Source organism: Taurulus bubalis, assembly GCF_910589615.1.
Source record: "Taurulus bubalis genome assembly, chromosome: 1".
Taxonomy (NCBI): Eukaryota; Metazoa; Chordata; class Actinopteri; order Perciformes; family Cottidae; genus Taurulus; species Taurulus bubalis.
Genome location: NC_136589.1, coordinates 39245659 through 39273027, shown reverse-complemented (window position 1 = coordinate 39273027; position 27369 = coordinate 39245659). Strand labels below are relative to the sequence as shown.

The window sequence follows — 27369 nt, the reverse complement described above, 5'->3', positions numbered from 1 at the left end:
CTCATAGTGGGTAAGTATCAATAGAAGAGATCAGAGACCGGTGTGTGCAATTCAACATAATCTTTTTTCCAGATTTCTCTCGGTTTCTCTCTTTTCAAACAGGGTCATGGAAACAGGTATAGAAAGAGAACGTTAAATAGATTATTGCTGTCTGTCTGCTCGCTACACTGCACTGTATTGTAAAGAAAATCCTTCACATCTCTTCACATATAATCGTGGCAGGTTAACAAAGCCAAACGTCACAATGTGAAGCCTTAAGTGTGACACAAAGTACTGTAGTGATATTTCCATTGAAAGGTTTAAACCCTGTTTCTGTATGAAAGCATCGAGAATCTCGGCTTTAGAGTCTTTACTAAAGGATGACATCCTATACGTTTCTTATTGTCCACAAATCATGTGCAAATACCAGAATCATCAATACTGTCCAACTTCCCCCAGCCTCTCTGTGGCTCTCAGCCAAAAGGCCATTTGTGTCTGAGGACATAAATCTTTGAAGACGGGTTACCAATAAAAACCTTCATCATTAAAAAAAGGCTGAGTGATTTCCTTAAACATCTGGGCACTGTAGTTTTTACCATACACTGCATAAACAGTAGTAAATGGTGCCTTATTGGGGACTATTTTCAGCTGGTGCTCTAGTGAGTATTTACACCACTCAAAATAAACTGAAGTGCCAATGTTCGTTATAGTGAAGGGACAATAAGGGAGTTGTTCCGCTCAGAGAAAGAAGCCACAGTTTATCAGGTTTTGGCTATGAAGACAAATACTTGTTTGTCGGATGGGTTCATTTTGGGGATTTATTTTAATGGGATTTGTTTACAATTAAAAACTAAACATCATCACCAGACTTACTCGTACACATTTGGCTAATGGATTTCCATGACTTTTCCATGACTTTAAACCAAATTATGACCAAACATTTTGTGAAATCTCGGTGTAAACATGAAAAAGTGAGAAACTAACAATGAGAATTCCAAAGCATACAGTAAACCTTAAATGACACAAATGAATGACAATAGTTTGATTAAAAGAATAAACATTTATATACATGCCTGTATGTATGCCTGCTTATATTTTGAGCGTCTTTCTTTTAAAAGCACATTCATTATCTCAAACTCAGCGTAAATGAACGTCATGAACACATGAATATAACACATTTACATGACTTTTCCAAAACCTTTAGGATTTAATTTTTTTCAAGAACTTTTCCAGGCCTGGAAATAACCATTTTAGAATTCCATGACTTTTCCAGGTTTTCCATGACCGTAAGAACCCTGCTTACTGTTTAAAGAAGTAAAAGGGATTCCTCTGACATAAATGCACTTGAATCAGTTTTAATACAACCTTTTGGCACGCTCCTAAACCCCGACCTATCTGATTCCCCCGTGGTGGACACGCACCTGGGTTGCAGATGAGTAGCGGGCCGTGGAGCGGGACGTGGCCGTCTTGGCTGCGCTGTGCGGTCCCTCCGACGGTCGCGCGCCACAGCACTGGGACTGACGGAAACATTTGCTGTACTCTTTGCGGACCTGGAAGAGGAACAAAAAGATTAGGACGGACTGAGCAACTCGACAGCCACACAAACCGCCACGGGACATGCAAATCCCTAATCTTTATCAAATGCCATCCGGCTGACAGCTGTTTAAATGCCGGATCTGTAAGGACGGGGATAATAAACTCTGATAACATATTCATGTGCACTGCGATGCAAGTGGAAAGCAAGAATGTATCCAGAGTTGCAGTGCAGTGATTAGATAGATTTGGAAAGAAATAGGAAGTGCCATGATTGAGTTTTTACGACAGTATGGCTTCAACTGATGATGATTTTCATGAACAGTTAACGACGTTAGTTAATCGATCAATTCATTTTCTAAAGGTTTCCTGAGCCAAAAGGTGATGTGAAATGTCTGAAACCCCCAAAACCTCAATTTACTTTAAGACAAATAAAAGCAAAAAAGTGTTTTTTATGTTTAATACATTTCTGTCAATTGAATATTTTATTAATTGACTCCATTATACTGTAGTTTAATCAGGCAATCATTTTTTGTTAACTCATTATTTGATTGGTCTATGAAATTAGATCATTTCTAAAGTGATGTATTTTTCATCCAAAAACTTTTTAATTAAAGAAAAACACTTTAGAAGCTGGAAGAACCTGTTTGCATTTTTGCTTCAAAAACAACTTTGAAATCAGTTGTTCGACTAATCAATTAAACGACTAACAACATCAGAACTCATACCTTCTTCTGGAGGAGGCAGTGGAAGATGAAGATGAACATCCCTTGCAGAGTGTTGAAGATGGTGAAGAGGTAAGCCATCACAATGGACGATTCATTGAGGAAGAACAAGCCAAAAGTCCACGTGAGCCCCAACAGACAAAGTAGGGCGAAGGCTCCCAACACCCACGACCTGAGCAAGAACCAAAGGGGGGAAATTAATGAGGGAACCTGCAAAGTTGCAGTCGGTTTGATGTTTCTCTGCTCCTGGACAGCAGCTGGTTTAAAAAAAAAAAAAAAGCTTTTTTGCATCATGAATGAATGTGCATTTGGTATTTGACACCAAAGTCAAAAAATATATTCCCTGGTCCTCTTTGGAGTTGTTGGCTTAAAAGCATGCAAACGCAGCAGGTTTTTCCCCTCGGCCGCTTCCAGGAAAGCCGAGAGGAAATAAGATAACGTCACAGTCGATGACGACGGCTATTCCTTATTGATGCGCGAGAGGGAAGTGAGCCGCGCTGACCGAGACACAGCAAGGAGGGAAGAGATGGGACAACGTGTTACTGAGAAACGGGTCACAGGGACATAAGAGTGATGGCCGATTAGACTTGCTGTCCAGCTTTTTGTTGTTTTAAAACAAACAGGAATACATTTGTTGGGGTCTGAATAATCACACAAAAGTGCAACCAATTATTTCGCTTCTTTTTTTTTTATTAGTACGAGTTATCACATTTGACACAGAAACTAATTACATAGCTGATTTGAGGTAGACCCTAATTAGTGACAGTTAATGAGTTCTGACTTCTGGAGATGATGGTGTGAAATCCAGCATCCACAAATGCTTTCTGTGTGCCAAAAACAAACCTTAGTCAATGTTTTTTTTTTTTGGGGGGGTTGTTCTGGACCAAAATCAGCAGCTGCCTAAACAGCAGCGCCCACATAGCATATGCTGGCCTGCTCTCAAACGCATTGTTGAACAAGAACCCAGGCACAGAAATGGACGGGGACCTTTTTATCGAGCAAATGCAGCCCACTTGAAACGGAAAGATGGGGGAGGAGGCTTTTTCCCCATTTTTTTTAGTTTTTTTTAGCATCTTTAAATCTATAAGGCATGTGGTGGAATACGTCTTCCGAAGGAAGCCTGTAAACTATGCCAGCATATAGGAATCTAATAGATACCGAGGAGGTCAATGCAGTTATGAAGAAATAAAAAAAGGCAATATAACCCTGCGTAGTGCAAATAGTGAAATCATAAAAAGGAACTAAAAAAGGCAGCGTCTATACGGGACGAAATAAAAAATCTGGAAGGGGAAAAATATTGGTTCAGTCGGGTATAAGAGAAAAGGAAATCAAATAAATGTGTTGGTCAAATGTGGCTTTTAAAATACCGGAGGGGAAGCAAAAGCAGTAATGGTGCATATTACACACACACACACACACACACACACACACACACACACACACACACACACACACACACACACACACACACACACACACACACACACGCACACACACACACAGCATGCAAACCACAGAGCGGCCACCTAATCTGCCAGAGTTACACCCCTCACCTGATACCCCCCAGCCGGGACGAGTCGGGTTTCATGGAGGTGGAGTGCTTCACCATCTTGAACATCGTCACCACCAGGAAGATGACATTGACCTGTCAAAACAGACGCGGATCAGGGTTAACAGACTGCACTTAGAAAGGCATCCGGTTCCTGTCGCTGACAGCGGGCGGACGGCATACTCAGACCCTTCACTTCAGTTAAAGTACAAGTATCACACTGAATAAATACGTCTGCATTTGAACGTATGCAATCAGAAAAATGTACTTTAGGTATATATATAAAAAAAAAGAATATTATATATGTATAGTATGTGTAGAAAAATGTGTGACTTTATAGCATTCGATTATTAATTAAGTTTACTGTTTGAGTTTGTTGAGGTGAAACTAATTTAAATCATTTTATTTAATGCTGCAAAAAATATTGTCATTATGGATTTTTTTCTCAAATAATTGATTAATTGTTTGTTTTGTAACAATTAAAAAACTATTGCACAATGTTTCTTTTGTCCAACAAACAGTACAAGCCCAATATATATATATATATATAAATATATATATATATATATCACAAGATTAAATAACATTTTCCTAATTGATTATTAACAGAATTGAACGGAGAAGCAGCAAATATTCAAATGGAACCATGAAAGACGATTATTATCATAACAGTTGTCAATTGATTTTGTGTCGAGCATTGATTAATCAACTCATCCTTTCGGCTCCACCATGATTTTTCAATCAGTAACAAATGATCATCTATGAGCTCTTCATCTGTTCCTAATTTGTCAGCTTTTAAATAACAAAATATACAATATTTCCCGCTGACATGTAGTGGAGTAGAAGTATGAAGTGTTATAAAAAGAAATGTATAAAAAAGTACAGCTCATGTGTAAATGTATTTGTTATATTTCTCCGCTGGCTGCAACCCCCCGCCCCCGTAGTTACATTTCCCGCTGGCTTAATCTATGCTGGTTAATCTACAGCATAGTGGTTTTGGCTCCATAGTTAGCATCAACACAAGCATACCTTTACTGGGAGGAATATCAAAATTGAACGGCTCAGTGCAGATCATAACGTACGCGGTGAGAGGTTAACTCCTCCGGTCTACTTCACACGGCTCTGGCCTTCAACACAAGCTGCGGAGAAAGTTCCTCGTCTGGTTTGACGTTAAAGTCAATATCGAAGAGCAAACGCCTCATCAAGTACAAGAATGTATATCTGATGGAGTCCAAACAGACCTGATGCACCGCGGGGAGAAAAAAAAAAGCTCCAGAAAAACAGAGAAAAGAAAGAACGGAGCTCGGTGCCATATTTTAGATTTTTTTTTTTTACTGAAGCCAGGAAAAACATTCGCTCAAGCAACACATCCAGAGAGGTTTTCATGCTTTCTGGACGACTCTCTGAGCACCGGAGGGCCCGGTGCCATCGCGGGGGAGGAGGAGGAGGAGGTGCGCTTCAGTTTTTGACTCCATATTAAACCTTTTGAAATCCACGTCTGTAAACGTTGTAAATATAAATGAGAAGCAACTTTACGTCCGTGTTTTTTAAATTATTAAAAACGTGTGCGCACGAAGCGAAACAAACAACAAGAAAAAGTACGAGTCGACAAGAAAACAAAGCGCAATGATCTCAATGTAGTCTCCGTTCATCAAAAGGCTTTACATTTTTTTTACTCATGAATTTGCATTGTTACGACATATGGACGCGTTTGGAAGCGGGGGAACAGAAAAGGGGTCTTTAAATAGAAACAAAGCATGTGAGTGGAAAGCAGATGGAAAGCAACAACATCAGGGGAAAAGATGGCGAGAAGAAGAAAAAAAACAAGGAGTGGCTAAGAAGACAGAAAGAGGCTTTTAGATCACAGCTTAGAGAGTAATGCCGAGTTTTGTCTCCCAGCCACTGGGGCCGACTTACGTCTGCATGAGTCGAGTGGCTGGAGATGCATTTAACACATGCAAGTGATGACACAGATCCGATGAGACAGACGGACACACAGACGGGCAGACAGGCACTCTGCAGAAAGCTGAGGCAAACTACCATGCCCGGTCTCCAAGGGGCCGTCCTCTACAATATTCAGGTCTCTCGCTTCTCTGCCAAAAAAACTGTGCCGACGCAGCACTTCTCCCAGTTTCCGCGTGTATTTACAGCCTATGGACAGATTTACATGTGTGTCACCATAGGCGCCTGTATGGATACGCTATACGTGCGTTTGTTTCGGGGAGGGTGCGTGCATGCATTCCCGCCTGCTTGCATGTATGTGCGTGTGTTGTGTGTTGTGTGTGCACCGAGAACACCCGGTGCACCACATCAAATATTAAAAAGGTGAAGATGGAGATGTCCGTGCGCTGGGATTGGCTGGGGACGTGTCATGATCCTCAGCAGGGCTATGAGCTGTGATAATGGTTGTCTGGCCCACCCACTCATTACTTCCATGTTCAACCCACCCTACCATGCCCACTACCACCACCCTTGTTTTCTCACTGAGCGAATGACCTTCATGCCTGAGACGATTCCTCCTCTTGATTGCGCGAGGGGAGTATCCTCTAGATGTACAGCAAGGACCAAACGGCTTTGAGTTGTTGCTGCGCACCGATTCTGATTTCAGAGGATTTCATAGCTGAATGGACACTGATGTCCTTGTGTCAGCTATAATGGGACCACTTTACTTTCATGCAAATTGATCGGAGAAAGCAGAGCTAAGAGGCTGCCGGTACGAAGAGAGAGGGAAAATCTATAGACTCTTCCCAAAGATTTCCTTTGAAATAAAAGAAGAAGAATAAAAAAAACGCGTGCACAACATTATGACTTACCACGATTATGAAGGTTACAGGTCCGATGAAGCTCCAGATGAAATGGTTATCAACCCTCAGCCAGCATCTACAGTGGGCAAAAGGTGATATTCAGTTCATTAAATCATCTCATTGCCAAAATAAAGTTGTGTCTCATCGATCAGGGTCCGGATGATACGGCACAACAACAGAAGAGAGACTCCACCGACCACAGAGAAGAAAACCCCGACCGTGAGGGAGCATTGGCCCCGTGCCACGAGAAGCTGCAGTCGAAAAAAGGCAGCGGCTATTGAAGTCATGACTTCACGGTCTACAAATGTGAGACGTCTGACTGTGTATAGTCAGGCAGGACTCTGAACAGTAAACATCATATTGCAGACAGTCCCGAGAATGAATTGCAGCTCGATCCATGTTTATCGCCAGGAAGCAGAAATTAAGTGAAGACTACAGCAATAAAATGTGAAAAAAAGAAGAAAAGAAAAAGCATTTGCTTGAATTCCATAAATTAGAGGATTTCGGTCTTACAAATCATGAAGCTTTCTGCTTGGATGAAGACCAGCGGAGAAGAGCATAAACTTTTAACTGACAAGAGTGGCAATTATCTACATGTAAAGAATAAAAACCCAGCAGGCCGGTGCAGCTCGCCAGCGCATTCATTAAAGCTGCAGCTTTGCTCACAGCCTCCTGAAATTTACACCCAGTCACAGCTGTGTCAGAGTGTAAATTTACCACAGGGGCAGAGGTGGACTAGTCTTTGCGATATAGATATCATTAGCACATACATGCATGCTGATTGGGAGGAGGGAGGACTAATGCTCCTCATCGTTATTCCGCGAAAGAAAAAAAAAATCTCTACAAAGATGTGCCACTTACGCCCGCTGTGTGCCGTAGCTTCTGTAGTCGATGGCGGCCGAGATGCCCACCACCACCGCCGGGATGAGGTACCCGGAGACGTAGTAGTACTTCCTGCGAGAGAACTCGCTCTCGAACACCTCGACCAGCATGAGGTACAGCTGCACGCCCTCCAGACACATCCAGGCGAACGCGGCCAGGAAGCAGAAGTGGAGAACGCCGGCAATGATGGAGCACACCAGCTGACGGGGAGACACATGCAGACATTGCACACAAAAGGTAAGGGAGCTTCAAAGGGACATTTTGGGGTTAGTTAAATCAGACTTTCCGAACTACTTATGTGTTATGCTTTTGTTTAGAGTTTAAAAGTGTAGGTGACCAGTTTAGTTCGATCACAATTGTCTATGGGATCAAAGAATGCTTTAAGCGGCTCAAATCAATATTTTTTATCAATATATGTATGGAGAAAGGGGTTGCTTGAGCTTTCTTTTATGCCAGCTCAATATTTTTGCAGCACCAGCAGCAGCAGCAGGCAGCTGCTCCTTTGATAAACCTACTGTGCACTACCTGCCTGGAACACAGGGAAACTTAGTTACTAGACGGGGAACACAGCGGAGCATTTAGCTGCCAAGGAGCCAAATCTCTCCCTCAGGAGTCCTTAGAGACAAAATCAGAGCTAAAACGAGAGCGAACATTAGCCCTACATTTATCAGGTGGACAGAAATACTGCTCCAATGAATGCTGATGTTGCTAGATGGGTTCAGAAGGCAAACACCTTTATGAGGTGATAAAATAGCAATATTTCAAAATCAAAATAATAGTATATTTGAGAATTTAAGAATGTTTATCTATCCTTAATGGCACCGATTCAATAAATGAGCTTAGCTAATATCACGAGCCAAAAAAGCGGCACACAATATTACACATACAAAGATGTCCATACGTTTTTCTCATTCTGGGTAAGTAGAAGAGTACAAAATGTACAATTTCCCTAGAAACAGCTGGTGGGTCCATCGTTAAAATGCACATTGTGTAACTAAGCTTTGTTCATAGCCGGAGAGTTTTATTTTCACTTTTACTGAAGAGCCCAAAGTTTCCAAAGATAGAACTGATGTAAGAGAACGACATATGAAATCATGCATAGAATATTTCTATCTGATAAAACAGTACAAGCCTAGAAAGAAAATAAAAACCCTTCCTCTTGAGTCACTCACAGTCAGCATCAAAGATCTTCAAGTGTTGGAACAAGCATATACAGAATATATACATGTGGTATTTTAATCTTTTTTTGGCTAACATTACAGCCACTTTAGAGCCAATGGAAAGATAAATATATGCGTTTAAAGGTGAACCACAGCAGTTGAGCTTAATAATCAGCAGTGGGATGGTAAAACCCTCTGAAGTACAATTCCCACGGTACCTTTGGTTCCGTCATGTTGATGCCCACGAGGTAGACGAGCTCGCCGATGAAGAGGTTGAGGCAGAGGTTTTTGTGGATGGTGTTGCGGTCGCTTTGCAGACCTCTGAAGAAGCAGAAGGTGAAGAGACTGATGGCGAGGCAGACGAGGGACACGGCGATGCCCATCCGCGTGATGACGGTGAGGAGGAGCTCGTGGACGCTGCCCTCCCCCTGCAGAGAAACACACAAAAATGTCCCTTAATAATGCTCTTTCAGTGGAAGAAACAGAGTTTATGTGAGTTAGACAGATCAAATAGATATCTGCCAAAAGTTCCGTCTTTTCCCTGATGAGAGAAATGGTCATATAAATATATTTTTTTTCTCGCAAAAAAGTCAATAAATCACATTATGGCGCCCATGTGGCAGAAAGCGACGTCAGTTTAAAAACATTACCACAGAAAATAGTGACCACGTGACGCGTCATCGTCCACATGTGGGTTCTCCTCTTTGAGGTCAAATCACGGCGTGTTTCAAAAAGAAAAAGAAAAAAATCTAAAACTGAGCGAGTTTCAAGATGGGAACCTGGCAAATGTGAATATAGCAAACTCGACCATGTAAAATATTACTCAAGGACATGGTGGCCCGAAAGTGAGGCAATTCCTCCTGTGATATTTGTAATTTTCTTGGAGGGCAGGAGTTGCAGTCGAGGTGATGTGCAGGGAATTGGTGTGAGGCTAAATCCTGGCCCCGGGGCTCTGGTTTTCGAGCTGTGGTTAAGGTTGAGGTTAAGACAGATGACAGGGACAGAGTTCATGAAATGGGACGTATGATTAAACAAACCACAAACTTATCCTCCACATTTATTACTGCTATAGGTCCTCGCTACACATGCTATTTATCATGTAATTGGATTGTAATTGCATTTCGTGACCAAATGGATTCCTGCGTCGCTTCAAGAGGGGTGGGAACATAAGTTAAGACTGAGGATACACCGTTTCCCATGATTCTCAGGGACATACGCATGGAGGAATATTAGACACAGACCACAGGTAAAATATAATTACCTCTGATAATGGTAACGCACTTTCTACCCTGATCCACAATCTCGCTCTTTTAAAGTGACAGCTCGCTTTCTTATCTCCTCGTCTCCCCCCCCCCTTACCTTCTCCTCCAGCAATAATCTAATTATCTCCACTGAAATGCCATTCTTGTTCTTGCCGTGTGTGCACAGATCCGTCAGCGAGACGGTTTGGACACCTAACCGAGACAGAAAAACAGCGCGTGCAAACCGCAAGGAGCGGGCCACTTACCACATTTCCCCGGTGAGCCATGAGGATGGCGAAGTTGGTCAGGTGACTGCAGGAGCATGTGGTGTGGCTCTTGTTGGTTTCCAGCAGTTTGCAGCCCTGAGTGGACCAGTATCCCATCATGCTCCGCTCCGAGTAATTCCAGAAGGAACAGTTTGGATTGTAGTAGTGCTCCTTCTAAAAATGACGAACGCGGGGAGAGAAAGATGATGAAACATACATGAATATACTCTGCAATATGCATGACTGTACACACACACACATCTTCTATATTTCATATCTCTAGCTGTATGAAACAGGATGTCAGTGCACCTGGTGTGTAGACTGTGCTTATGCGTGTTTTACCAATTAGTATCTGCACAATTCAATTTTTAAATTACAATTGGCTGTTGAAAGAAAAGGGATGAAAGAATAATGAAATAAAAAGATTACAATGGCAGTTTCCGAGCACGTCTCGCTTCTCTAACTCAACTAGTCCCACCACTCATAACACACTGGCAGAAAAATGGATGCCTTCCCTTTACTCAAACCATTTTTCTACATTTGCCCCTGCACTGAAAATGCCTGTGCAGCTGTTTCAGTATTTTTGGCAGCCCGGCTCTGGCGTGTGGTCTGGGCGAGTCTCAGGAGGAAGCTTACATCCAGGTGCTCCAGTGTGAAGATGACGGGGTCGGCCACGAACACGCGGCTGGACTCCTTGGTGATGGAGGCTGACAGGATGTGGGAGTTGACGGTGAGGGAGAGGTTGCGTTTGTTCAGGTCCCCCATTCCCCTCAGAGTGGCGTTCTCGGTGCTGAGGAACTGCCCCAGGTGTTTGTAGAGCACGAAAACCAGCTTGGCAACACCTGCGACCGGCAATAACGGCATCATGAGACATGCAAAGGGAGCACAAACAAGTGAATTACAAATGATCTCTTCCGTAAAAAGCGATGGATTAATTCATTGTATGAATGCGCCCGATTCATAAAGGGATAGTTCCACATTTCAGGAACAAGGATGATTCACTTTCTTGAGACGCAAAGGTCGATAACACTCTCCTCAAACTATTCCTTTAAGGGGCTCATTGCTGCCCCCTGTGTCCATAAAATGATAGACAAGTTGGGGCATTGGGGGCAGCATTGAGGCCATTTTGAATTAGCACCATGAGAGCTGGTTGTAATTCCTGAGAGGGGTATTTATTTACTGACATATATTTATATCGTAGCACTTTAAAATCTCTTCACCTTGTGTTAACCACAGACCTTTTTTAAGGCATCAGGTAACCAGAAACCCTCTCAGAAAAACCTATTGACTTAAGACACGAGGGAACCGGAAGTGCCAAAATGCTGATTCATTCCTTCACCACTCTTTATATATTACAGTCTTTCCACTGTTCCAACAATCACCAACTCTGGTTTGAGAGTTTGAAAGAGAGACTTTTTTTTTAAGTAGTAGCCACCATAACACTTTCACTCAACAACGCTGGATGTGACACCAGAAAAAAAAACACGGAAAGGCAGTGGGAATACATTATACCAGTGTTTTAAAAAAGCTGCATAAACTGGGTGGGGAAAAAGTATTGCGAAACATTTTCACCGGTTAACGCCTGAAACCCCTCCACCCCAAAAAAAAGCAGAAAATGAACCATGATTAAATGTTTCTGCAGCAATTGCATGTTTCTCACCATTTTTGCTGTTGACTTTGACCGTGTTGGCGGAAAGCTGAAGAGACGCTCCGCCCTTGCTTGTCTGAGGAAACCTAAAGTCTTGCACCTGCCCGTCGGTGCTTAACACGTACACATCCAACACTGAGAGGTGCGGGGTGGGAATGAGAGAGAGAGAGAGATGTATTAAACCCTGCCAACATCTCACAAGCAGTACACATGTTTAATAGAGCTCTAAGGCCCGGCAGGGAATGTGTAAAGACTCGAGGTTCATTGTACCAGTAACAGAATATAATCTTATTGGCAAGACCCTGTTGAGTGTCATTTACTTAAAAAAAAAAAACATGTCACTAAGCTGCTGGTTGGCATTGTGAAAGCCTCCGAGGCAAGAGCGGAAAAAATTAAATAACAACAAGGGCGGCGATAGAGGATGAGCAAATGCGAGCATGCAGCCTACTGCAGCATGAATGTCAAATATTCATAGGATCAAAAATATCATTGAGCTTTTACTTTTACTTTTCCCATCCCCCTGTGGGTTCAGATAACTCTGGGCTCGACGAGCAAATCTCTGAAAATCCTCCAAATTCCGGCAGCCCCTCTCTCTCTCTCTCTCTCCGGTATGCCAGCTGCCGGGTGGTGCTCCCTTTGATGTGTGAAATTACTCAAGGGTCAGGAGGACACACGTATCAGCACACTGCCTCCCATCAGAAACGGCCTCACTTCCTCAGATAGATGGCTTCTGACAGTCGGAGATGAGGAATTGTTCTTTGGTTGCACCACCCACCCTCCTCCTCCTCCTCCTCCTCCTCCTCCTCCTCCTCCTCCTCCTCCTCCTCCTCCCTAGATCTCTTTGCTCTCCTTTTCTTTTTCCCCCCTCTTCTTGCTCTTGTTGCGTACCTGGAGGTGCCGTTTTGCCGTTGACAAACTGCTAATTAGGAGCAACAATCATTTTCACATTTTCTCCAACTCTTCAAGGCAGGTGAGGAAAGCTGTTACTCGAAGGTTGTGTGTTTTTTCACATGGCTGTTTTTTAAAAATGTTTCTCTGCTGGAATATTATCTCCGCTGGCAGATAAAGAGTTTTTATGAGCCCGACGAGCTCATAAAAATTGCCTGAATGCTGTGATTAGGTGGCCAAATATGCAGCGTATTACACAATGTATTAATCAGTGCTTTTGGTAGATACACAGCAACTAGTCCTTATCAGCTTAGCTAACTACCACTTAATGGGAAAGGCTCAGAGAGAACCGATAGAGTGCTGTGTGAATGGAACAATGCCATTCAACCGGGCTCTTTGTTTTCCCCCCAGAGGTCTGCACAGTTCATCTTGTAGCACACACTCAATGAGGTGACTTCAGTGTGCAAGAAAAAGATTAAAAACCAATGAGGTATAAGACAAAACAGGGTGAGTGGGAGTTCATAACCATAGCAACAAAGAGCTATGAGAAAAAATACGACAGTTTATTGCATACATTTTTTTAAAATTTGACTTAAATGAATGAGACCATGTCTGGCGGACACATTTGCTTCTTTTTTTCTTCTTCTTCTTCTTCTTATATTTTGTAGGACAAATCATTCATTGCGACATGGGCAAGTTGGGGCCATTTTAAAGCTAAAAAAAGATAGTAATTTGACCACACAGTTTTGAAACAATTTTGGACGGCCAAAGAAAAAAAAGAATAAACCACCGGCATCATAAATTGTGACGGACAGATGTGTAATTGCAGTGCTGCCTGTTCTGTAGGTTTTTTTGGAGAGTAACTTACTGATGTTCTCCGCGGGCACTTTCACGATCGCGGGCTCGATCAGGTTCTCCGCGAGGACAAAGGCCCCTTCCTCCAGGGTGTCCAGCAGCATTGTGGCGGCGTGCGTTTGTTCCGTTGAATTCATGTCTTTCCAGGACTTCAGAGCTTCCGGTCTCAGGAGGTTGTCGACAGTGTCCACGATCGCCTGTATCCATGGAGACAAGTAAAATGTCAGCTTGCTGTTTCCTCCCATCGTAACTTCAGTGTAATAACAAAGAGCGGGGACCGGGCAGCAAATGATTAAAAGAAAGAAATAATAATTTTAAAAAAAGGGCATGCATGGCCAACAGTGACAACGACTGACACTTAAATATCAAGATCACTCCGACTGGAGACACGAGGGTTCAAGAAAGTCAAGGGTAGCTAAAATAATCACGATCATAAAAAATGGAGAATGCATTATTTATTATTCTGTTTACAAAAAACTAAATCTAAGCAGCCTCCATTGTACCAATTTTTTTTTTTAATAATGTAAAAGTGCTTTAGGGGAAGAGGAAAAGCAAACCAAATGTGTTTTCCCCTTCCCTTCACTGATGTCTACAATGATGCTTTCTCAATTCCTGGTTTCAAGCTGCTATTTTCCAAAAGAACAATTACCATCACGAACAAAACTATTATTTCCCCGACGGGATCCGCCCATTATGGCCTCGAACGCTACTCTCCTGCAGGAAAGTGGGCATTATGCCGGAAATCCACGTCCAGAGTGGCAGTTTGAGTCAAGACGGGGGAACATTTCAGCTTGTTTTCAATGGAAATCCTTTCATTTCCTGCTTTCTGATAAGCAGTAAGTAAGCAAAACATTCCACAAAACTCACACAAGTATCATATGTTGATAAAACAAGTTTCCTTTTGACCCTCGGGAGAGTTCATGACTCCTGCCCGACCGCAGCGTTGACAGTTCAGAGACTCGGAAATCCAGCTCAAGCCTTGGTGTGGTAAATCAGAGTGACAATTTAACCATAGGTGCCATTAACCACGGCGAGGCCCGCCACGAGAACGGTAATTAGCGACAACAAGCCCTCGCTCACTGTACCAATTAGTCACAGCTGTGATTATCCAAAACACTAATTGACCACAGACAGGATTATCTGTTTGCCTGGAATAAGAAGAAAGGGGATCATCGAAGTCTCCACCAATATATGATTAACCGCAACATTTAACCACTGAGCTCATATTAACTGCAGCGGTGATGACTGTATCCAGACGCCGCGCTCTCAGCGTGTCTTTTATAGCTCGGCCTGAGCACAGAAATCAATCTCTGTGGCCCTGACCTTGCAGGCAACTGGAGGCTTGTGAGCTGTGACTATGATGGGAGTTAAGTCGCTTTGTGCGCGCGCGCGTGTGTGTGTCTGAGCAGCAGAGAGAGCAGTGGCCATTACAGAGTCGGAGACATTACAACCAGACAGATACTAAATGATCCCCGCCCTTCACCCTCCTCCTCCTCCCCTCCACCCCCTCGGTGAGCCATCCTCAAAGGACCCATGAAATCCAAAAGGAGGATAAAAAGTCGCCTGTCTCTAATTTGTGTCGCACAGAAAGATATTAGTGTTCGGACTGGATCCTGTTTAATTCTCGCCTGGTTGGAGGTCACTTTACAAAATCACTGGGGTGCTACGAGAGGAGCGTGCAGCTTCGAGAAATGAAATGAGCTCAGCGAACAGGCCGGCGAACAACAGGGGCTGATTTCAAGGGCAACAGAGGTCGACCAGCGGTCGGGGTGGCCATATGTTCCGAGCCCCAAACCCGAGACCTTCAGGTGAAGCTGTGCACGCACCATAAGCATTTTCACACGGACGGGGGACAGGTATTTCTGCACCAGCACACAAAACTTACAGAGCGAAGCTTTTAACGCCACGGTCTGCAGGAATCAACCCAAAGATCTGAAAACTATCCGATACTGTATTAAACACAGCACGCAATGATTGCATAGGTGTGCCATGAATAATGATTGATTCATTTATATCTTTTAAAACAACACACAAGGTAATTGGAGACAAATTGTGATTAAGTCCCGCCCACAATGGTCTTGGGAGTGGAGCAAGGTTTAATGAATTACCTCGACAAGACCCCTAAATCTCCGTCTGAACTGTCGCAGTTGAGTTGCATTTTGGGTAATGTAGTCGCCGGGTTTTGACAAGGAAGAAGATCACCATGAATGTCTGATACAGACTGCAATATCTCACATCACATCACATTCTCTATGTTGTAAGTGTTGTACTGACTGTTCATAGAGAAACAAAAGACATAAAAACATCCTTGGATGTTTTAGTCAACCCAGAGGTCAGCACATGAAAGCGTAATTAACCACTTATTTTGAACCATCATAATGCCATGGTGCTAGCACGGCTAGAAAGGCATCTCCAAGTCAGCTGAGGGAACTGTATAGCCCTTTATCTCTCAGTAAAATGAGACCTCAAGTAAAAACAACTCAAACTCGTAGAGAGGCCCCATGAGCCACTGAAAAATACAGAATCTGTTCATTTGTATTATGCCATGCAATGCATGTCCTCCCCAGTGTTTACACCATGCCCTCGTCTTTCAGCAGAACCTACCCGAGGAAATATACTCAACACAGCAAAGGGAAAAATGTCTGGGGGTGGGGAGAAGACTGGAAAATCAGAATGGAACACAAACATATTAATGGGCTCAGAAATTAATCTCACAGATAAAACACAACTGCAATGAGAGAGGAGACTCTCTTTTTTTGCTAAGGGGACAAGGGAGACGAGAAATTGTACAATGTAAGCAAGTGAAAATTGAGCACACTGCCACTTTGATCACACTTCTGGCTGACAGGGAGGTGCAATTACGACCGTGGGAAGGCAATTATTCACACAATGTATGAAAAGCCGACAAGAGAGAGAAAGAGTGGGGGAGGAAGAACAGGAGGAGAGAGAAAAAACAAAAAAGAAAGATGTACAAGTGATAGCACACAGAGGAGAAACGGGACAAAGACAGAGTGATATTGACAGTGGCATCTTCAGATGGACAGAATGACGGGGAGAACAGACAGCCGAGTCAGAGGAGGAAGCAGCCACATCTTGTACAAGCAGCAGGTCACCAGGCACACACTGTAAAGGACAGTCAAGGACACAGAGACACACAGTGTTGCAGTGTTGCATGCTGCTGGTCAGGCGTTAGGAAACGGGGTACAAAAAGCAACACAGAAAGCCTACAGTAGGAGTTATACCTTCATGTACGCCCTGCATGTCTTCTCTCTTTTTTGAAGCTTTTCCACACAATAAGAGGATCAAGCACAAAAGAGAGATTGTAGAAAGAGGTGGTAAGAACACAGGACGCATTCAATCATGCCACTTACCATTACAGAATTAATGAAAAGAAGAAAAAAGGCACCGGCCTATAAACCACAACCTTGAAATGCTCCGTCAGCTCTAAAATGCTATTTTCAGGGTAATTCTAAATCTGAATATGGATCGCTTAAAAGTGAGGGGAGGACACAGTAGTGTTGAGGGAAAAGATGCTGAGACTAGATTCTGATGCTGCCCATTAGTGATGCTTTAAAATACATCGAGGGGGATAAACAATGTGGGATGAGGTCATTTGTTTTTCGTGGCATGAAGAGAAAAATCTAGTTAACGAAAAAAAACCTTTGTTGGCGTCTTGGCATTAACTACGTGGCCTTCTCTATACCTAATTAAGTCAAACGGGAGAAAAACACATGCCGCAGCTTTCACACAGAAGAAGAAAACAAAGAGTTAAAATGTTCTTTGTATCCAGATTGCAAAACCTCCACGACATGAAACACATGAATCACACCAGCGTTTTAGCTCCTTGAATACAAATCACGTGGGTGTGATTTCTAGTAAAGACAATAAAACCACCGGTTTGGTTCTTCAGCTTCCGCCATTGTTGCTTTGCTTATCATCAGCCAATCACACGCTGAATCCTGTGAGCTCTTATAGTCAATTGCGTCATGGCGAAGTAGCTGTCTTGAGCATAAAAGGTACAAACAAGGGGCGTCATTTCGGTGCAAATAACCTTTTACCTTTGTTTACACAGCAACTGCCGTCGAGGAAATCTGAATAACAATGTTATTCAAACTGTCACTCATCTCTACATGGGACCGCCTCCAGCCGAGAGACGTAGGTACATCTCACGGGCCTACTCTTTTCTTGATTTCTTGAGTGCCTGCAGAAGCAGTTCCACACTTGTCAGCAATTAAGTTTTTCTTTGTGCTGTTTGGGGGCTCGCGGCCATTAGCTCCTTTAAGAACTGCCAGGTGAGCCTGTGTTTCCAAAGCCGGTAATTACCAGGGCGCTGTGGAGGAACGAGCTGCTGGACCCGCCTCCCTAACCCCCTCACCTGAGACCATGCATGCCCATTAATGTGGCTGAGAGCGAAGGCCTCTGCGTGTCTTGGTGGGCATCCACGCTAATGAATGTCCTGAGTCGTGCTGACACAGAGTCGGAGGCGAAAAAAGGGGACAAAGTTAGACGGGAATTTCACAGTACCTTGTTAAAGCTGCGTCCAGCTGAGTCCTTCTCGCTGGGCCTGAGCTCCTGCAGCTGAGCGTCCAGGATATCCACGAGCTGCTCCATCAGGCGCACCGAGGAGCTCACGTCACCGGCGAACACCGGGCCCTGTGTGTGGCGTGCCAGCTCATTGGCTAAATTAGCGGCGTTTTCGCCACTTCGGATCTAAAAACAGCGCCAAGGATAACGGGGGAGGGGGCGGGGGAGAGAGTCAGTGAAGAAGGCCTGAGACGGTTCTGCGAGCTGAAGCTGAAATAACGTTTTCCCACGTACACCGAGGAGTCATCGTCCCTCACAACGCTGCTCGTTCAGAAAGAAAGAAAGTGATTGTGTGCAGGATGAATACAAACAAAGAGGAGTGCATGTTTAGCAGGGAACATAATAGCATAACTGTAACTAACAAGCTGAAGAAAATAAATAAAGAAAACACACCGGTACCCTCAACAATAATAAGCTGTCAGTATTTGTCTTCTCATCTGTGATCAGTGAATTCCAAAAGTTATTTTGTGATTAAAGTGTTTCACTTTTCACACCCAGCCTCCCTCAACTGAGCTGCGACCCAATTTCATCCTGTTATAATATATATATATATATATATATATATATATATATATATATATATATATATATATATATATACATACATACATACATATACACACCATATGCTAATCTTCACGGTATGACTCTTTTGGGGTTATACACAAAACCAATTTACTTTTCCATTTTGCACAAAGACGAAATGAAGCAACAAATGCACACACATCAATCACAAATGTGAATTGCACTGCCAATTAAACTTCACAGAAAGAGAAAGCCAATGCAGCGTTCATGTCATATCACACGGGCCATAATTACGAGTGACTGAGTGGGAACAACATGCATACCATTCAGATTCCAAGGTGTAATTCTGAGTCAGATAGATCATACATTTCTGACAGCTGTGTTATCTACGATTTGGCAGAAAGAGCTACAGAAGTGTCAACAAATAGCGGCTGCAAAAACCCCCCGTCGCTGGCAAAATACAAATTAAATCTCAATGCAATCAACTCAACTGTACACTTTTGGTATCTGGTCTCACGAGATAATGAGAAAATATGTAGAAATCTCACTGAGACTCATATTGTACTCGCATTACGTGAAGTTAGATATGGGTGTCACCATCTTGGAATAATAACCGAACATTCCTGAATTCTTCTTCCCGCTGCGCCAACATACCGCGAACACAGCGTCAATGTTTTCCCAAAGAATAAACCCCGTTCTGAAGCTTTATCATCACTGTTGTTTTTTGTGAGTAGCTTCTATATAACAATACTGTCAACCCCACACTCAAACATCTTTTCTTGAGTAAACTTTAAAAAATATCTGCTACGTCTACACTTCCCAAAATGCACCCTGTCAGCCCCCAGAAGCCCTCTCTGGACCTGCTGCATGTTGTTTTTTCAGGTCAGGAGGAATCTCCTCCTCAGAATGCAATATGCTGCGTGTTTGTGCTGCACTACGGGTCCACTCAGGCTACTGAAACTCTTATCTGCGCGTCTCCATTAGATTCCTACCTGCATGACTGCAGAACATCAAAGCAGAAGAGGCAGTGAAGAAAGAAGCTCTGGCTCTTTGATTCTCAGCAACCGATTGCAGAATTTAGCTTTTAATCCTCATGGCTCATTTCTTTCTGCTCCCACACTGTATTTTAGCTACACATTTTTATGATATTTACCCTTGACAACGTCTCTGCTGGTATGAGACAAAAAGGATTACATAATGTTTGTTTGCCGCTATATTTTGTAATTGACACATTCCTGTCTTACCTTTTGCGCCACCTGAGTCACCCAGTGGGAGGTGCAGTTGCTGAGGTCCGGACCTTTGGTGCACCAGGTCCCCGCCACGGTGCAGAGGAAGGAGGCGATGCCTGCAGTAGCACAGAATAAACACAAACAGTTGGAGGGAATCCAGAACCTTGCTCACATACAGTCGCTCCCCGCTGATCCCCCATTCACACAGACTTTCCGTGGCAGGAACCTGCTCGACAGGAACAAAACCGCTTCCAAACAATTTGAAAAGGCTGCGAGCTTTGTACAGTCGACAAAAACGGAACAAAAGAAATGTAGAAGGCACACTAAAAACATCAGGGTCCTACATAGCTTGGACAAAATGACAGAGAATAACAATGGACTCTGTTTTTTTTATTGCCTGGAAGCTGTTTCAGAATCGTAAACATTGTAGACGCCATGCATTTCGAGATGGTTATTCCTAATGAACACCGCTACGCTGACAACAGCGACAACTTACTGTATGTACATCCAGGACCCCGCTCCCTTTCCACCCACCACAGTCAAAACATTGTTTATTTTTCACTTTCATCCTCCGATAGCCATGCTTTGTGTTGTGACAGTTCTGTCGGCGGTCTGTGATGAGGTGTTAAGGTACCCGGTGAGAGACTTCCTGTGCGAGTATCATTGTCAACTGAACTGGTGTAACAGCATCATGTACCCCTCACTGCCACTTCCAAATAGAGATTGATTCTAAACGCGAGAAGTAAACGGTCTGGATGTAATTAAGACAATAATTCGAGATTGACCGTTGACAGCGCTTTCTCTTTCATTAGCTTCCCCGGATATTGTCCATCATCTTCATTGCTGTCGATGCTCTGCAAGCAGGGAAACAGCATTTTTCTCTCCCCATGCACTCTCAAGAAGAAATGAGTTTCCAAATTACACACAAACAGGAGCAATGTTACCAATTTTCGGGCATGTGACAGGCTCTAATCATGTTAAATTATAGTTTTAAATTTGACATGCCCCCCGAGCTGAAATGTCACAGACTTAGTACACGGAGGCAACGATGGAAACAGCACAGAAACTAACTAAATGAGCACGAATAAAGTGACAGGGCCATTTTTTTTTTACAGATATTTGTCAGGATCTTTGAAGCTTTGTTCCTGATCATTTGTATGCTGAGCGTGTGATTCTGTGACTGAAACGCTTGAATGTTAATGGGAAAAAAGCGAGAAAAAAGAAAAGAAAACCCCATTAACCCGGTTTACCCTCTGCAGAGTTTTAGTAGTAGAGAATAATAAAGATGATAAAAAAAAATAGCTGCAAAAACAGCCAAAACAAAATGTGCATACTCGTACAATCTAATACGATTGATCTTACGCGTTTTCTTACGCGTGCATGCACCTGGATTAATTTCTATGACACAGCAAGGTCATACGTAAGTAGTAGGGTGAGCAGTTATGTATAGTGCTAGCATCCTGCAGGCAGAATGATAAGTGGATCATAAAGGTTTGGAAAATCAAAGATTATTAACAGAATATCCTCTACATAAAAAGAAAAAAAAGATGCTATCAGTATGTGCCAGACAAACAGACAGCGGGCCTACCTCTGGTCCCTTTGGGGCAGGGCCTCTCCACGCTGTTCCCAGTGTGGGTCTGGGGCCAGTCGATGGCTCTCCTCTTGGTCTCCTCGCAGAAGCGCCTGGGTGTCGGCGGCAGCTCGGCGACGGTGGGCTCCGCCGTGCCCGAGCCGCGGTTCTCCTCAAACGGGTCCCTCCCGTCGCGTGGATCGGCGCCCGCCGCGGTGGTGTCCCCCTGCCCTTTCACGGTGGACGCCGGCGTGGTGGCAAAGGTCGTGGTCTTTGGCACAGACGGCAAGGCAGAGAAGTCCTCGCCGGTTGGCACTGAGAGGTGGAGAGAAGAGCGGGAGCTGTTAGAGCGCAAGTCATAAATGTCCTTGCCTTGAACTCCCATCGTTTCTAGCAGTGGGGGAACTGCAACTGTTTGGAGTCCTGTGGCTTGTTGGTATTGCCAGAGTTACTGCTGCCCATAATTCTTGGAAATAAAAAAAGCTTTATGCAGCTTTCAACCGTAACTCCGCCTCTTTGCTGCACCTTCACGAAAAAAATTAAAAAAATCAAGGCAGCAACTGTCAACGTGACACATCTTTCTCTTGCTATTTTTAGTGTACTTAAAGCCCATAAATAAGACAAGCAGTGGTGGCGGGGCATCCTTTGACAAAGCAGTGATTTCCTCCCAACAGAGTCAGTACCTTGGGCTGATTAAATGTCAACAATGAAGACAAAGCCTGTCTGCATTTCACTTTTGTTCTGCCGGGTTCATCTCTCTCACTTTGATAAAGCTGGGTGTGCGGAAGGAGAACTGCGGCGCTCCGGGCGAAAAACATACATCAGCAATAATGCGATTCCAATGTATTCAATCCACGCCTCCCCTGCGAAGCAAATCGGTGTGTGAACATGCACACACGCACACACACGTGTGTGTGCCGGTGCGCTCGTGTTTGCTCCATTGCTCAGGTGTGCCGCTGCTTAAAAATGACTGCGTGTGCACAGACGGATCGCTGCTGCAGAGAGCCGGGAGATAACTGGGAAATGAGAGCAGAAATAGGAAATCTATATATCGTATACAGTATGAATAGCCAATATGTATAGGAGGAAAACACAGTGAATGTTAATGTGCAGCTACACGGGTATACTCCTCTCCTGCATGAATGATCATCCATCTTTTACCCACAACCACCGGATCATATTTAGAGATAAAAAGCAGCCTCCCACAATGAGGTCTGGCGTTGTGAAAGGCACTATAGTGTTGTCTTCACGTTCCCCGGGTGCTTTTGGGAAAATGCAATATCATGCTATCTGACACTCCATCATCAGACACATATCTCCATTTCCTGAGAGAGAAGAGTGACAAAGCCCACATTTCACGTTTCACACTAATCAGCCTGTCAGGGGAATCTTCGCTTCTTCTTCTTTTCTTTTTTTTCATTCCAGTGAAATATCTGAGTTTATTACAAAGCTGATATCCGCCGACGTGGTCAGAAGGCCACAGGAGGTTGAAGACAGTCTTCCTGCGGTGCTAACTAGAAGAAAAATAAACCCCCCAAACCACCCGGCGGTGTTGGCCGAGTGCTGACATTTTACTCCGTGACCTTTTCCCCTGGCAGAAGCCCTCGCTAATTACCTTTTTACACTTTCACTCATAGTGTGTCTGTCAGCTGCACATTCACAGGTCGGCAGGCCAGCATGGCGGCAAAAGCAACAGCTGACATGTTCCTATAAAATGATGAAGTCTCCATTTAGCACCCGCGGCTATAAAAGCAACAAAAACGTGTGGAAATGTGAAAAAACTGGATCAGCCAAAGTATATATATATATATATTATATATATAAAGTTTATAACTCAGTTTGTTTAAGGAGGTTGAACAAAAAGTGTTTCAAATATATGTACTGCCAGTGAAGTTTTTTTATTGTCTCAGGAAAAGTGAGATGATTCATCGGCTGACGCTGTTGATTCAATATCCGCGTATAATGCAATACAAGGGCAAGTCTAATTGGGTTTGAAAATATTAAACCTCCCCATACCTGAGAAAACTTCTGCTCTTCTACAACCCTAATATGCATTTCCTGTAACAGCTTGCTGTCATCACCTGATTAACCGGCTCCCGAGACCAAATCGCTCCAAGTCATGGGTCCAAAGCCCTCCACCACCCACACTACATCAAACATTATTATACAGGACTGAGTCATATTATGTAACTTTGTCATCTCTGCAAATGCTTTTAACATATATTATCATTAGGGATTCAATCAATTCAGAGGAGATGCATAAAACGGGGGATATTGAGTGCAACGTAAAGAAAAAAATACTTTTGCCAACATCTACATGTCAGGGCTGCAAATAATTTCTCTTTTTAGTATTCATTATTCATCAATCTTATGCTCTTCAGTCATTTAGTCTACAAAAAGTGGTGGAAAACATCAACAATAGTTTCCATTGACATTGTTGAACAAACAGTCTGAAACCCAAAATAATAATTCAATTTAACATTATTGGAGGCAAAACTCCCCCAGTTAATATTCACAATTTGAACCAGACTGGAAGCCTGTGCCAGGGATTTGTGTTTTAAAAGTGAGCTAATGTGGTTCTGCTAACTTTGGCTTCAAATCTTAGGCATTGCTCTGTAACACTGAATATCATTTATTAAAAATATGATTTGTTCACAAATTAACAGTCAGAAATGCTGATCTGCTTCATGAGGACTAATGAGTCATCTTTCAAGCATAAATACCCATTGTTCTGTAGTTATCACTCGAGCAAGAGGGTGAGCGTCTCCGCTTTTTATCTGTTCATATAATAGTCAAAGTAATCTTTGGGTTTTCAGGCCATTTGAAGATATCTCCTTTTTGGGATATTGTGAAATTGTTTTTGTTTTTTTTACTATTTTCTGATTTTTTTAGGGATCAAACGATTAACCCATTGATATAAGAAAATAATTTGGCAGATTAAACCAAAATGAAAATAACAGTAAGTGGTCCTTCTAATCCCCTTAATCACTCATACAATCCAGTGGAGATAAATCCTAATGAATTATACATTATATGTTACCATATCATATCACTCTTTTTCATGCTGCCAGACACTTGGTCATTGACTCTCTCATGTTCAGTCTCTCAGGCGGAATCATAAAAACATATCGCATTCATTAATCCGATTGAGTGAGTCTTTTTAATCAAAGACAAAGATAGGATCTTTGTGGCTATTTACAGTCAGCATGTCTTCGGGTTATCGGAGTGTGATGTTTGAAGGACATCGACAACAGTGAATAAACAACATTATTAATTTAACACGACCATCAAGTAACACGCTCGTCAGAAGTCTCGGGATTCGTGGGCGGATTTTGATGTCTCTGTACCGAGCGCGCGGCAATTTTCTTTTGATTGCGAGGAGCGCATTCACCTCCAGCAAGAGCCGCGTGTCCTCTGGTAGCACTCAGCCAAGAGAGGGCTGCACCAATTAGTTGCCATTCCTCTCAAGAGGCGGTGAAGTCACTCTTTACGGGCAATCTGACACCAAAGGCATACTGTTGCCATATGCTGAATAATACCTCTTGTAAATAATGGAAGAGTTTGAGATTGAACACTTGGAAAAAAATGGCTGTCAGAGGAGTCGAAACCGGAGTGTGTAAATTAAAACGGAGCAAAAAGAAAAAGGGGAAACCATTATGCATGAGCATCAATCAAGACATCAGGGATGAAGCAGAATTAGTTTTTATCACTTTATAGCCCCCGAGAGTCATTTAGGAATCTGTGGGGAAGATGACAAAAAACCTGAGATTCGAGATGTATATTGCGCTTGCACCGCTGCACTAAAAAAGCATTTTTCCTCTTACACACATACAGTCGGAGCAGTAAAAATGATCTACACGCCAGGATGAATGGATCATAAGTCGCCTAATACCTGCCATTAGGGAAGAGCAATGGCAACTCACGGCCAAATCAAGCTGTTTTCACTTGGTTTGAATCTTGAAGAATCACTCACAAGGCTAATCCTCCGAGTACAATGACAAACAGACAAAAGAAAATATCGAACCGGCAGAGCTCAGTTTAGAAATCATCTCTACTTTAGAGGGCTCTGTTGAAGGCTGAAAACCAATCAATGTGTGCTACGGCCTCCTTTCTCTCCCTTGGAAGTTAGCTGTCCTCGAACGGAAAAAGCACCTGTTGCACCAGCACATATTTCTAAACACGGTGAGCAAACTGTGGCGGGTTTTTGTTCTTTTTATCATACTGTGTGAACAGAGCGGCGGACCGGAAGAACAGGAGGAAAAGCAATGCATTGAGAGCCTTTCTGTTGAGTTAACGAGCAGTTTCACTGATTTCTCAACGTCAGGTGAACAACTAAATATGTTTTTTTATAAAATGTATATTATTGAGCCACCATTCACATTTGGATTGTTGTTGTTGTTGTTGTTGTTGTTGTTACATTATGTCCTTTGGGACGGATTAGACATACAAGATGTAAAATGTTAATTTGCAGCATTGGGTATTACTTACTACTAATAAATGAGTCATTACACACTACTCACTGAAAAAGAAATGATACTAATTACTCAACAGCAAAACAACTGAGTTACTCGTTACTGCATTCTGTATTCAACGTGTAGAAACAGAGAACAGTTTCTTCACTGGCGAACAAGTCAAGCGCATATTGTCAAAAGAGGGTTCACAAAGTGCAACTGTACTGGAATAAATATTCACACATTATTGTAACACATTACTAAATTACGCAACACTGTTTTGTGAGCGTTAGGTTCTAGTAGGTGGATTTTGTTACATTTCGAGAGCGACAGGCAAGCTGTCTTTCCAGGCGCTAAGCTAAACTAAGCTAAGCTAAGCTAACCAGCTGCTATCTTCATAATAACTGAACAGACTGGAGTGTGGTATTGATCTCCGAGAAAGCGAATAAATGTATTTCCCGAATTGCCCCAAACGCTTGCTTAAACCCAACTAATCGCCGTGTCGAGGCCACAATAAGTAAGAGGTGGCGCGACTCTGCATGTGTGCGGGTCTCCATACATCTTTATTCGTTGTGCATTCAAGCTTGACTCAATAACAAGACAGTCTCAGAGGACAAGAACTGTGCGAGAGCTACAGTTGGTCTTTTTGCCTCTTTACCTAGAGCCAGTGCTGGTAATTAATGACAGAGAAACAAGTCCCAGAAGACATGAATTTTACATTAGGCTGTTTATATGCGCTCATGCTGTTCGGCTTCATCCGACCCTTCTAGACGGGAGCACACAGCTTGGCATGGAAGGTACACGGCCACGAGACAATTAATCTGCAGTTTTCGCTGTGAAATATGTGTTTATCTTGTTTTACTTCGGCAACATGAAAAAAGTCGTTGAGAAACTGTTGAGTGGCCTCATTGTTTTATTGACTCTTGTTCTTTAAAGGGCAGGTCCATGATTGTTTTTTTTTTCTTCCTTTCTGTAATTAAGTGGCGTCCTCATGTATTCAAATCTGAACGTTTAAATTTTGTATGTTTTAGCATCATAAACCTATTTCTCCAAGCCCTTTTAGAAAAAAAATCTCTCTCTCTCTATAGTTGCTGCTTTTTGATCCAAACTAATATATATATACATGTATATATATATATATATATATATATATATATATATATATATATATATATATATATATATACACACACACACACACACACACACAAAAGCCACCCAATAACACCAACAAAGTAACCGATCAATGCAGCGATATTACTCTTTGTTGTCGATGGAGTCTTGTGGCTTTAAAGAGAGCTTCAACTACCCATCAGAAAGGCCGTCTAATGACAAGGTAAAGAGGTGAAAATATTCTAAATATGGCGTACGCTAAAAGGGATTAACCTTTAATTAATATATTAACGTTCTCTTCAACATCACCAGACTCCTTTGTCAAAAACAGTACACGGGAATATGTAAACACCCCCCCTTTAAAAAT

General features: G+C 42.8%; 1 protein-coding gene across 1 annotated transcript in view; it reads right to left on the bottom strand.

Moving 5' to 3' along the window:
* The window catches only part of adgrl2b.1 (adhesion G protein-coupled receptor L2b, tandem duplicate 1), an 82075-nt gene that overhangs the window by 7281 nt on the left and 47425 nt on the right, over positions 1 to 27369 (bottom strand). Inside the window, exons 6-19 of the mRNA XM_079220064.1 lie at positions 21457 to 21753; positions 19884 to 19984; positions 18055 to 18240; positions 16773 to 16811; positions 13544 to 13727; positions 11800 to 11922; positions 10776 to 10981; positions 10140 to 10313; positions 8851 to 9060; positions 7452 to 7672; positions 6600 to 6666; positions 3791 to 3882; positions 2241 to 2409; positions 1401 to 1529 (exon numbers count right to left, since the gene is read on the bottom strand). Coding sequence (XP_079076190.1) covers positions 1401 to 1529; positions 2241 to 2409; positions 3791 to 3882; positions 6600 to 6666; positions 7452 to 7672; positions 8851 to 9060; positions 10140 to 10313; positions 10776 to 10981; positions 11800 to 11922; positions 13544 to 13727; positions 16773 to 16811; positions 18055 to 18240; positions 19884 to 19984; positions 21457 to 21753 — 2198 coding nt within the window. The remainder of the gene's footprint in view (positions 1 to 1400; positions 1530 to 2240; positions 2410 to 3790; positions 3883 to 6599; positions 6667 to 7451; positions 7673 to 8850; positions 9061 to 10139; positions 10314 to 10775; positions 10982 to 11799; positions 11923 to 13543; positions 13728 to 16772; positions 16812 to 18054; positions 18241 to 19883; positions 19985 to 21456; positions 21754 to 27369) is intronic.